Here is a 13,282-nt window from a genome sequence, read left to right on the forward strand (position 1 = left end):
CTCAATGTGTGACCTTGGGCAAATCACTTAATCTCTGCCTAATTTTCCTCATCTGTAAAATGGGGAAGGTACTTATCACCTTTGTAAAGTGCTTTAAAATACCACATGAAAAGCACTAATATATACGTTTAAAGTAGTGCCAGAGATAACTCTCTGATGGAAAGAACCATGAGGTACCAAATTTTAGTGACAAACTTTGCTCGACTTAGGGAGTTGTGTAGTGGGAATAAATTGGAGGAGCCAGTTTTTACATCTTCTTTGACAGAGTGGGGGAGGTTTTGGGGGGGCGGGGGGAAGCTAAATCTGAGGAGTGCATTACTAATGGGTTGGCTTTGTCAGAATGGGGAGGCTGTCAAAGCGTATGTGGGGGAAATAAAGTTGAGGTGCTGATGTTTAACAGTGACTTTGCTGGGGTGATAGAGAGGAGCTAAAAGTGAGGTGCAGATTTTTAATGGACTGGCTTTACTGGAGAGGAAGTCATTGTGTTTTTGTGTTGAGGGGCAGAGTGTCAATTTTTACTGAGATACTTTGCTCCAGTGGGGGATATCACAGGGAGTGGGGCGGAGGAGAATAAATGTGAATACCAATTGTAAATAGGGGGCTTTGGCATAGTGTGGTGATGTCCGGAGGGATAAACTCAAGGTACAATTTTTAATGGGGTGTCTCACCGGAAGCAGGGGAATAATTGTGAGAAAAGGATGAATATGAAGTGTTTTTATAGGATTGTTTTAACAGGTTAGGGGAGTCGTTTGTGAGCTGAAGCTAGTAGGATGTATGTTGTTAACAAAATGGCTTTGGCCTGGCTGGAGGAATTGCTGGCAACTGGGAATAAATCAAGGAGAGGTGGTGCATTTGGTAAGGGTGTGGTTTTGCTCAGCACCAGAGAAGTTGTCCTGTCCCTGTTGTTCATTAGTTGTCCCACGTAATTATCTGGTTTTCCAGGTCCTGTGGACCCCCCTCTTAGGCGGGGGGGGGGGGGGGGGAGGATCCTTTAGCAGTGCCAATAAGACCAGAGAAGTTGTCACATGAGAAGATAAAGCAGGGTTTTAATAGGGTGGCTGAGGCCTGTGTGGGTACAGATGAGGTGGTGACTTTGTGAAACTGGGGACAGGAGGAGGTGGAGGCATAAAGCTAGGGCACGGGTTGACTCACAGCGGCCTTGTTGGGGGGATAAGCCTGAGCTCTGGTTTTAACAGGGCGGACTGGAGTTGCTGAGAGTGCATTACAGGGAGAGCCAGGTTTTGAACAGGGGAACGCTGAGCTGGGGGAGGGAAAAGATAAGAGCAAAGTGCTGGTTTTAACGGGCTGCCTTTACCGCCACGGTCGGGCTGTCACCCTGGGATGGGAGGGCTGATCAGTGCGAGGTGCAGTGTCTAACAGGGTGGCTGTGGGATCAGCGCGGGAGGCGGGTTAGAACAGGGTGGCGGTACCGGCGTGGCTGGGCGCTCAGCGGCCACGGGCGGCGGAATCAAACCGGCGGGGCGGGTGCCTGAGGCGCTCTGCAGTCGGCAGGGGCCATGGTCGCGCTCACCGCCACAACCCCGCGAACGCTCCCGGGCAGAGCTCCCCAGGGGCAGGGGCAGGGGCAGGGGCCGAGCGCCCTCGCCTGCCAGGGGAGGAGGCGGCAGGCGGAGGCGCCACCTTCCCCTCCCATCCCTTAAGCCGGTCCCGCCGAGTGACGCCTCCGTGAAGTGCGCAGGCGCAGCGGCTCCCAGCGCCTGTTGTATCCGGCCGGCGCCTTTTCTCCCCTCCCCCGGAGCTGCTGCCGCTGCCCTGTGCCCTCCCCGCCCCCTGCGCGTCCGCCCGGCAGCGCCTCGGACCCCGGCTGCCCCATGAAGCGATGGCAGCGGCCAACTTCGGCAAGATCCAGATCGGGATCTATGTGGAGATCAAGCGCAGCGATGGTGAGCGAAGGGGAGGAGGCTGAGCGGCCGCAGCCCCCGGCCCCCGCCGTCTCCCCCGCGAGGCAGGGGGCTGCGCGCGGGGCCCATTGTGCGCATGGGGCCCGGGGAGGGGCCGGGCCTGCTGTTTGCCGCGGTTGTTAGGGCTCGTTGCTGTCGTTTCCCGGGCGCGCTGGGGGCGGGGCGGCGCGAGGACACGGGCGGCAGCCGCCGTGGCTGGAGACAGGGAGGCTGCTGCAGTGCTGGGAGGGGGGGGAGAGGAGGAGGGGCTGGCAAGGGGATGGCGAGGGGAGAAGGTCTGACTCGGGGGGTGGGCTGAGCAAGGGGTGGAGGGAATGAGCTAGAGGAGGAAGAAGGGTCGGGGGATATCGGCTGATGGCGGGAGGGGAAGGGAAGGCAAAAATGAAAATGGGTGAGGCGGTGGATAACGGGGGGAGGGGAGACGAACTGGTTTGGGGTGAAGACGGAAGAGGGAAGTTTGGGTGGGGGTGCGGCTGAGAGATGGGCTGGGGGGGGAAGGAGCAGAAGGGGTGATGTACAGCAATAACTTCTCAGTCATATTGAAAAGCTGTGATTAACTGTACTTACAGTGTACTGCAATGTACAGTGCCAGAGAGATGGCTTGGGACACTCCCTCTCTCCATCATTAGTTAACAAAAAAACCTGATGCTCTTTTGGCTATTTTGTGCTTCTTTGCAATGTAAATACACTGCTCTGTACTTAGACCTCTCTGCTGCTGATCCAGTGTTTCCCCTCCTGCCTGCTCAGTAGCATGTGCAGTGGTTCGGGAGACGCACGTGAAGTTAGGAGATGAGTGACTGGGTTTTGAGGTGATATCCCTTGTGTGATGGGTATGTTGTCTGGATGGAGGCTTATGGGCAGAGGCTGGATGGGGATTTTGGTGTCTGTATCAATGGGCAGGCCTCTCATACCTTCAGTTTTGTAATTTGAATGGTGATACGTCAGCACATCCCCAAGACCAGTTGAGAACGGAAGTCCCGTGGGGTGGGGACATGTTGGGATTGTCTCTGGAAAATCAGTTTATTCTCCAGCAGTGTGACTATTCAGAACCATTCTGGGAAAGTTCAGATGCTTGTGCAGCAGCTGAGAAAAACCTGGAGATCCAGGGTGCTGAAACTAGAGTATGGCTAGAGCATGAAGCAGCATATAAGCTGCATGAGGATGTGCTGTTAGCTACCTTTCTTTCCCACTCTCTAGATTGAACGTTCTTAAACACTGCATTTTTGTTTTGTCATTAACACTGCCATCACTCATTATACATAACATCTCAGTTTGCGAATAATGACTTGTGTGTGACACAAAGAACCGGATAGGCTTTTCATTGATTGTGTGTGTAACCTATTGCAGGTTTCTTTATAGATACTGTTTTATTTTTTTATACTTCATTGTGCTTGTCAGATGATTTCACTGAGAGCTCTGTGAGCTTTCAGTAGCCATAATTGGGGATTGTGTGTCTTGCTTACATTTAAAAATATTTGCCTCATACAATAATTGTTTTCCTGACTACTTCTGGTCACTATTGACACCAGAAATGAGAACAGTTAAGTCTTGTATATAATACCCATATTAATAATTAGTTTAAGTGATGCAGCAAAATATGTAATGGTTACATATAGTCCAATAAAAGTATTTGATTTCTGTAAAACATTTTGGGTATTTCTTCATATACACAGAAAAAACATGGGTGATCTGCAGCTGGGTTAGCCCAACAGGGTGCAGCTGTGCTGTGAATCTATACCCAAATTATGTGTCCTCACTGGTGCTGCACACCCTGGTGTGCCTCTAGAACTTCTGGGGCATATCTCATGTTTATTTTTGCTCCCACTCTGAATATTTCCCAGTGAATTGAGGAAAAACTGTCCTTCTGGGCACATGGGGGAACTGTGGGAAGGCACAGAGGACTGTCAGCATTGCAGTGATTTAACCTATGTCTCGGTGCAAAAGGGGCAGATTAGCAGCCTGAGTGAAAGGTTAGGGCAGGAGTGGGCAAACTTTTTGGCTGAGGGCTGCATAGAGTTTCTGAAATTGTATGGAGGGCCGGTTAGGGGAGGTTGTGCCTCCCCAAACAGTCAGGCATAGCCCGGCCCCTGTCCCCTAGCTGATCCCCCTCCCCCCCTGCTTCTCACCCCCCCCCCCCCCCCGGGACTCCTGCCCCATCCAACCCAGCCTGTTCCCTGACCACTCCCTCCCCCCTGCTACCCCATCCAACCCTCTCCTCCTTCCTGACTGCCCCCTGGGACCCCGCCCCATTCAACCCCCCTGTTCCTCGACCCGACCCTTATCCACCCCTCCACCCCCTGACCACCACCCCAACTCCCCTGCCCTCTATCCAACCCTCCCCGCCCCCTTACCGCACTGCCTGGAACACCAGTGGCTGACGATGCTGCAGCCGCGCCGCCCAGAGCCCCAGGCTCTACAGCTGCGCTGCCCGGCAAGAGCTCGCAGCCCTGCCGGTGGTGCAGTGAGCTGAGGCTGTGGGGGAGGGGGAACAGCAGGGGAGGGGATGGGGGCTAGCCTCCCAGGCCAGGAGCTTAGGGGCCCGGCAAGAGGATCCCATGGGCTGGATGTGGCCCATGGGCCGTAGTTTGCCCACCTCTGGGTTAGGGCAATGCTCAGGTAGGAATCCAGGCTAACTCCAAGTGAACACACACCCTTTCTAAAACAAAACACGAATTTGAATGGTAAGTATGATCTCTAAAAATCAAGTAGCTGTTTATTTACCTGTTTGTTTACCTGAATATTCTTTAGGATCAGACAACTAAGTTTTGATCAGTTTCTGGGGTGACACCAAAGGGTAGGAAGAATCTCCAGTTTGTCCACCAGTCATTTTAAATGTTTCTCTGTGCACAGAACTGCATTGAAATTGTAACATTTTAAGCCCCCCCCCCCCTTTTTTTTTAAATTATTGTAAGGAATATCAACTTTCTATAAAATACCTTGATTTTGATTCATATATAGCACTTGATGGTCTTACATATTGCAACAAAAAATAAGTATAATGATGGAATAATACACTTGAGAGCAAGGGCATCAGAATACTCCAGTAAGATGAATTATTGTGTTTTTCATTGTGATTCACAGTTTCATAGATACTAAGGTCAGAAGGGACCATTATGATCATCTAGTCTGACCTCCTGCACAACGCAGGCCACAGAATCTCACCCACCCACTCCAACAGTGGTCTGTTGTAAGATGCAAATGGAAAATAAGTATAATAGAAATAAAATATATTATTAGAATCAGTAACCAAAATATCATGACAGCTTTTGGATGAAACTCAACATTTCCAAGAAGAGACGTTATAGCAGTTTTTGCAGGGAATTGTTGGTTTCTTCAGATGAGCGTTGGTACAAATGCCGTCTTGGTATCTTGAATTATAATTGTAGAGAATAACTAGTTCCCTTCATTTAGAATGGAACAGCAGTAACCAGCCAACTAATTCAGTTACTTAAAAAGCATCTATTATGTTTAAATTTAATGTTCATGTTTCAAAATAATGAACATGTAGCTGGAAAAGAGCATCTGTTAACCCCATTGACAAGTAACAGCTCTGCTCAGAAGCAAAACCTCAATCACATGAATAACTTAACATCGTTTGAATTTTATGTGCCATATCTGCACAGTTTGAACAACGTTCCCATTACCTCCTAGCCCTATGGACTAAACCTGCTCACCAGACCAAAATATACCAGTGCCACAGGTTGTGCCCATGTTTCCTGGTCACCAGCATGTACCATGTTGCTGGGGTTCAAACATGGCCTGTTTCCTGCTTGAGTAATACACCTGAGTAATAGCTGCCCACCACTTATTTATTTATATATATATATATATATATACACACACACACAAAAACTACACCAAATCAATTAATGCTGCTTCCATTTCACTCACACAGTAATACAGCTAATGATGGCCACTCTCAGTAAATCAATTTATGCTAACTCTTCTCCATAATAAATCATCGTATGTTGGCTTTCCTTCTACAAGTACAATCTTTTGGTGAGATAGGCAAAGCTTACCCCATGCCTGGCATCCCTTTGCTGGGGTGGCTGGAATCCCTCTCCCCTCCCCATGGTGCTCCCTGCCCAGTCCAGCCCTCAGAGCAGCAGCTTTTTCACCCCACTTTTTTCCCTCCTCGCCCAAACAGTATTAGAGCTGTGTCTCTGCAGGCTTGGAACAGTATGAGAAAGAACACTGAAATTATTAAATTATTACAATACCATTGTACATACTGGTGTTTTCCACCCACGTGGAATACTCTGTTCATGCTACTCACTATTTCAAAAATGATTTAGTAGAAATAGAGAGCCCTCACAGGTGGTTGGGAAGAATGAATAAAAGCATAGAAAAACTTTAATATGAAGAGAATGTAAAGACTGGGAGTGTTTACCTTAGGGGATGAATAAGAGCTGACACAATAACGATGTGGCTAAGGCGCTTCCTGTACTGTTAATGATGATTTTCAATAAGTCTTGGAGCACTAGGGAAGTTTGAGAAGACTGGAAGACAACTAATGTTGTGCCCGCTTATAAAAAGGGTAAACTGGCTGACCCGGTAATTGTAGTCCCGTCAACCTGACATTGATCCCAGGCAAGCTAATGGAGCAGCTGATAAGAGACTAGATTAATAAATATTAAAGGAGGGTAATGTAATCAATACAAATTAACATGGGTTTATGGAAAATAGATCCTGTCAAACTAACTTGATTTTTTTTGAGATTACAACTTTGATAAAGGTAATAGTGTTGACATGATTTACTGAGACTTGTGTAAGGTATTTGACTTGGTACTACACAACATTTTGATTAAAAAACTAGAACAATATAAAATTAACATAGCGTACATTAAATAGATTAAAAACTGGCTAACTGATAGGTCTCAAAATGTAACAATAAACAGGGAATTATCATCGAGAGGGTGTATTTCCAGCAGGGTCCTGCATGGATCATTTCTTAGCCCTATGCTATTTGACTTTTGTATTCATGACCTGGAAGAAAACAACAAATCCTCGCTGATAAAGTTTGCAGATGACCTAAAAATTGGGGAGTGGTAAATAATGAAGAGGACTTATTCAGAGTGATCTGGATCACTTGGTAAACTGGGCACAATTTAACAGTATGTGTTTGAATGTGGCTAAATGTAAATGTGTACATCTAGGAACCAAGAATGTAGGCCATACTTACAGGATGGGGGATTCTATCCTCGGAAGCAGTGACTCTGAAAAAGATCTGGGTGTCATGATGGATAATCAGCTGAACTTGAGCGACCTGTGTGAAGTTGTCACCAAAACATCAGGGGATGGATCACTTGATGATTGCCTGTTCTGGTCATTCCCTCTGGGGCACCTGGCATTGGCTACTGTTGGAAGACAGGATACTGGGCTAGATGGATCTTTGGTCTGACCCAGTATGGCCATTCTTATAGCTAAATTGATCCAGGGATGCAAGATCCAGGGGAATCTCGTGGAGGAGTAGAGGGGTTATTTTCCCTCTGTATTTGGCACCGGTGTGACTTCTTTTGGAATACCGTGTACCGTTCTGATGCCCACTGTTCAAGAAGGATAATAAATTGCAGAGCGTTCAGAGAAGAGTCATAAGAACATACGAAGGATTAGAAAACTTGCCTTACAGTGATAGATTGAGGTCTGAGTCTACTTAGCTTAAAAAAGAGAAGACTAAGGGGTTAATTGGTTATACACTCTGTAAATATCTACATGGGGAACAAATATTTGATAATGGGCTCCAGGGCCGTCCCTAAGAGGGGTGCGGGGCCAGGGACATAGGTGCTGAGTTTCTAATCAGCTGGGGGGTACTCCCCCCTACCCCCCCCGGCTCTGCCCAAGCCATGCCCCAACTCCACCCCTTCCCCTACTCGCCCTGCCTCTTCCCGTCCCGCCCAGTTCCACCCCCCTCCCCTGAATGCGCTGCACCCTTGCTTCTCTCCCCTTCCTCCCAGTGCCTCCTGATGCTGCGAAACACCTGATCTGTGGCAGGCGGGAGGCGCTGAGAGGGAGGGGAAGGTGCTGATTGCCGGGGTCTGCTGGCAGGCAGGAGGCGATGGGAGGAGGGGGAGGTTCTGGTAGGAGGCTTCTCCCCACCCGCCTACCGCTCGCCTCCCCGTTTGCCTCTTCACCCCACTCTGCGCCTGCCTCACCTCCCTGCCTGCCTTCTCGCGATTTTATCGAAGCATGGGGACTCCCAAAGCGCAGCGCCCAGGGCGGTCTCCCCGATTTGCCATACCCAAGGGACTGCTCTTAAGGGCTCTTTAATCTAGCAGAGAAAGTACAAGATGATACAATGGTTTGAAGTTGAAACTAGACAAATTCAGACTCGAAATAAGGCATAATTTTTTTAACAGTGAGGGTAATTCACCATTGGAACAAATTGCCAAGAGTTGTTGTGAAGTCTCTAGCACTGATGATTTTAAAATCAAGATTGGATTTTTTTCTAACGGATATCCTCTAGGAATTATTTTGGGGAAGTTGTCTGACCTCCTGTATAACACAGGCCATAGAAGATGATAGTGGTCCCTGCTGGCCTTGGAATCTATGAATGATATGGAGAAAGTGGATCAAGCATTTCCATTCACCTTTTTTCATAATACAAGAACAAGAGGACATTCCTTGATATTGAAAGACAGCTAATTTAAAACAGATAAAAGAGAATAAGCAGTACACAATTAGCTTGTGGAACTCTTTGCCACAAGATATCAGTGAGGCAAAGAGCTTTGTAGGATTAAAAAAACTATTGAATGTTGACATGGATGGAAGAAATATTGGGTGTTATACAAAGAATTAGTGAAACACAAAAAACCCCCCAAGAGTCTTGGAAGGGATATAAACCACTGGCTGCAGGACATAAGCTGGCCTCTAACTGATGGAATTTAGGAAGAAACTTTCCATCTGGGCATATTATTCTGCAGTTGCCTGCTGTAGGGTTTATTGTACTTCTCTCTGAAGCAGCTGGTCGTGGTCATTTTTAGAGACAGGGTACTGGACTAGATGGACTTCTGGTCTGATCTTGTGTGGCAGTTCCTAGACTTATAGCGATGTTACTACACCTGTTAATCTTAAAAACATGACCTGAGAGTAATTTTTGTAACAATAAGTGCTGTAAACTTAATTTTTTTAAAATAAAACCATAGATTTTGCAGAATTTTGATATTGCTCCTCCTTGAAAGAGCGCTGCTGGCCTCAATTTGTCAAGATCTCCTGTGTCATATTCTTTATATGTTCAACTTCTACTGATATCATTGGGAATTTCATATTAAGGTTGAAAGTCCAATATGACCCTATATAATTGTGTTAAGTTTGGGTCATTTTGCTGTTTTGCAGACCCTTATGGATAACTTGAAGTCAGAGCACACTTTTGCTCTCCTCTTTGGTGACAGATATGTTTTGTGATTGAAGCCATGGGCTTTGCTTTGGGCTCTAGAGTGGTGCAGCTGTAGCTAGCTGTGCCTCTATAGAGCAGTAGTGTAGACGCTTCCTACAACAATGGAAGGGGTTTGTCTGTTTCTGTAGTTAATCTGCCTCTCTGAGTGGCAGTAGCTAGATCAATAGAAGAATGCTACCAATTGACCTAGCAATGTCTACACTAGGGATTAGGATGGCTTAACTGGGTAGTCAGGGGTGGGAAAAATTCACATCCCTGAGTGTTGTAGTTTAGGTTGATCTAATTTTTAAATGTGGACCAGGCCTGGTTGGTTTTAAGACTACTCAAATGTGCTAACAAATAACTTGACTCAGTTACCTTATCCTGGATAATCCATGCTGACACAATGTATCTTTGTCCTCCAACTAGTGGCCAGACCACATAAAGAGCTTTGAGTCTGGTACTGCATCTGAGCTAATGGACGTGACCCTTTAACTTGAGTAGTAAAGGTTCATGTTTTTAGATTCAGGCATTCTGGTTTCAGTCCCTGCAGACGACATGACAAAGATTGTTGTTACTTGTTGGTGGCATATCATGTGTAATTCAAACTTTAAAAAGCATTAGTTTTTTACTGTGCTGTACATTGGTTTTAAAGTTAAAGATGTAACGTGTAGCCTTTCCTGGTATTTGTGCTGCTTTTCTATACTGTTTGATTATTGTCGTCATAAATATAAAGGGAAGGGTAAACACCTTTAAAATCCCTCCTGGCCAGACGAAAAATCCTTTCACCTGTAAAGGGTTAAGAAGCTAGGATAACCTCTCTGGCACCTGACCAAAATGACCAATGAGGAGACAAGATACTTTCAAAAGCTGGGGGGAGGGAGAAAACAAATGTCTGTCTGTCTGTGTGATGCTTTTGCTGGGGACAGAACAGGAATGCAGTCTTAGAACTTAGTTAGTAATCTAGCTAGATTATGATTTCTTTTAATGGCTGAGAATAGAATGGATATTCCTGTCTGTGTGTCTTTTTGTAATTTAAGGTTTTGCCTAGAGGGATTCTCTATGTTTTGACTCTGATTACCCTGTAAGGTATTTACCATCCTGATTTTACAGAGGTGATTCTTTTTATTGTTACTTCTATTAAAATTCTTCTTTTCAAGAACTGAATGCTTTTTTTTCATTCTTCTTAAGATCCAAGAGTTTGGGTCTGTGGTCACCAAGGCAAATTGGTGAGGATTTTTATCAAACCTTCCCCAGGAAGTGGGGTGCAAGGGTTGGGAGGCTTTTAGGGGGAAAGACGTTTCCGAACAGGCTCTTTCCTAATAAAATAAACCTGGTCAGACGTTTGGTGGTGGCAGTGGAAGTCCAAGGGCAAAGGGTAAAATAGTTTGTACCTTGGGGAAGTTTTAACCTAAGCTGGTAAAAGTAAGCTTAGGAGGTATTCATGCACGTCTCCACATCTGTACCCTAGAGTTCAGAGTGGGGAAAGAACCTTGTCAATTATAAATAACTCTTCAAAGTCAAAAATAGAAATCTTCTTCCTTAGAGAAATTTTGTTTTCTTCAGTACTTCTATACCACAGGCTTGTTTAGTGTAAAGCTATTTCTAATGGTGGATTTAAAGCTCCTGTGTGATCACTGGGATTACATAATCATGGTCTCTCTCCCTTCCCAGTTCTTTTTCCCTGATGGAGAAACCCATGCTGTAGCTCAACCTGCTGAGTAGAAGATTTTGGCTCAGCCCCCACTCTTACAAGATGGAACTATTAGTCGGGGAGCAGCTAGAAAGCTACTCTCCGGATCCCCAGCCACTGGCTAAAGAGCTGATCTGAAGCTTCCCTTCAGAAAATTAAGATCTTCCCCTCTCATATTATGGAGTTGGTGTGGCTGCAGAAGCACTAAGTTCTCCTCTGAAGCACCTCTCTCCCGAATTGCTGAGATAAATGCTACTCAAAGCATGTCAGTGAATGAGGGGTGTAAGAGAAATACAAGAGGGAAAAGGATACAGGTGCGTGGGGAAAGAGAAGATACGCATACGAAGAGGTGGCTTGTGGGAGAAATTAAATCCATTTAGCTCTTACCATGTCTTTCATTTTGAAAGAATGTTTTTATTTTTCTATACCATAAAATTTGACTAAAGATGAATAGCAGCCCTGAACTGTTGCGTCATTTTTTTGGTAGTTTTTTTAAATTAATATTGTTGCATTTCAGTCCACTGGGATTTGAAGGATAAGGATATACAGAACTAGAACTAAAAAGGGCTTGGAGCAATTAAAATATGAAGAATGATTAAGATAATTTAATATGTATAGCTTGGGGTGGAGAGTGAAAGAATAAGCGGTGACATACATCTACAAATATCTGAAAGGTGTCAACATCAAGGAGGAAAAAGACCTGTTCAGGTTGGTGTGGCAAGAATAATGAGTAGAGGTATAAAATTGCACAAAGGAAAAAATAGACTAGGCTGTAAGCTAAAAGCTGCTGAAATGTAGGCCCTGTCTTTGGGTTTCTGAGACCTTAAAATTAAGGTATCTGAACAGGTTGATAGTGGCCCTGTAAGCACAAATCCAAGCAAAAGTGGCTTATTACTTCTCCTAGCAAGTGTATGATTTAAATATTTAGTCACAGAGGAAAACTATGCAAAAGTGGCAGGAGGGTTTAGTGTATACATCAGTAATGCAAGGTTAAAAACAATTATAGAGATTTTGGAAGTATCCCAGAAGCAAGTATTACAAACCCAGGAAATTGAATTAAGATTACATTTAAAAGAAACCCCATCATGTTCAGCCATTTTTGCTTAAATGCGATAGCAACAATTTTGGAAGAGGATAGTTAGTTCATGGAATTCATTATATAGAAGAATATGTTCAGCTTTAGCTGAAGGAGAGTCTTCCAGTTATGAACAATAATGGCAAAAGAGGACCATTCTAAAAGGCTACACTCCAAAAAGATTCTAAACATAAGATTAGATTTCAGTAAGTGTTAACTTTGTTGGAAGTTTGAAGGTCTGAGCGCTTTCATGTACAAAACCCAGTCTAAGGGTATGTCTACACTGGCAGAGTTACAGCTCCGGCAGTTACAGCGCCGATCAGAGAGCGCTGAAGGGAAACCGCTGTTGTGTGTTCACACTGTCAGCTTGCCTGCGCAATAGCGTGTTCACACTTGCAGCAGTATTCGGAGCGGTGAACTCTGGGCAGCTATCCCACAGAGCATCTCTTCCTCTTTTGCTGCTAAGAGTTATGGGAAGGTGGAGGGGGTCATGGGGCATCCTGGGTCCTGTCCCAATGCCCCCGTGATGCACTGCTTCGCATCCCAGCAATCCCTGTGCTTCCGTCCGCATTTGGCGCCATCTTTCAACGGTTTGTGTCCTGCGTGCTCTGCCTCTTCGGTCTGCAGGAATGGATCCCAGACTGTTGACCAGTATGCTACTTGCTCTGACTAACACGTCACGAGTGGCAATGGAGTTATTCCTTAAACTACAAAGGCAAGAGGAGTGCGACATTGATCTCACCACATGAACTAGCTACGACACGAGATTGCTTGTGTCCACAGTGCTGACCACTTTTGGGCTTCAGAAACAAGCACTGAGTAGTGGGATCACATTGTCATGCACGTCTGGGATGATGAGCAGTGGCTGCAGAACTTTTGGATGAGGAAAGCCACTTTCATGGCACTGTGTGATGAACTCACCTCAGCCCTGCTGTGCAAGGACATGAGAATGAGAGCTGCCCTGCCATTGGAGAAGCGCGTGGTGATTGCACTGTGAAACCTGGGTACTCCGCACTGCTACCGATTAGTTGCTAACCAGTTCGGAGTGGGAAAGTTGACGGTTGGACTCGTGTTGACGGAAGTGTCTAGGACCATTAATCGCATCCTGCTTCGAAAGAATGTGACTCTGGGCAACGTGCGTGACAGTGTGGATGGCTTTGCACAAATGGGCTGTATTAACTGTGAAGGGGCGATAGATGGCATGCATATTCCAATTCTGG

The 13,282-nt window shown here is 45.9% G+C and overlaps 1 protein-coding gene across 5 annotated transcripts in view; it reads left to right on the top strand.

The window, feature by feature from the left end:
• Positions 1-1,690: 1,690 nt before the first annotated feature.
• Positions 1,691-13,282, top strand: part of KIF2A (kinesin family member 2A) — a 93,762-nt gene continuing 82,170 nt past the window's right edge. For all 5 annotated transcript variants that reach the window (XM_074952606.1, XM_074952608.1, XM_074952607.1 and 2 more), the window contains exon 1: positions 1,691-1,904. In XM_074952606.1, the coding sequence (XP_074808707.1) occupies positions 1,841-1,904 (64 nt within the window). In that variant the 5' untranslated portion in view covers positions 1,691-1,840. The remainder of the gene's footprint in view (positions 1,905-13,282) is intronic.

This window comes from Natator depressus, chromosome 5 (genome assembly GCF_965152275.1).
Source record: "Natator depressus isolate rNatDep1 chromosome 5, rNatDep2.hap1, whole genome shotgun sequence".
In the NCBI taxonomy this organism is placed as follows: domain Eukaryota; kingdom Metazoa; phylum Chordata; order Testudines; family Cheloniidae; genus Natator; species Natator depressus.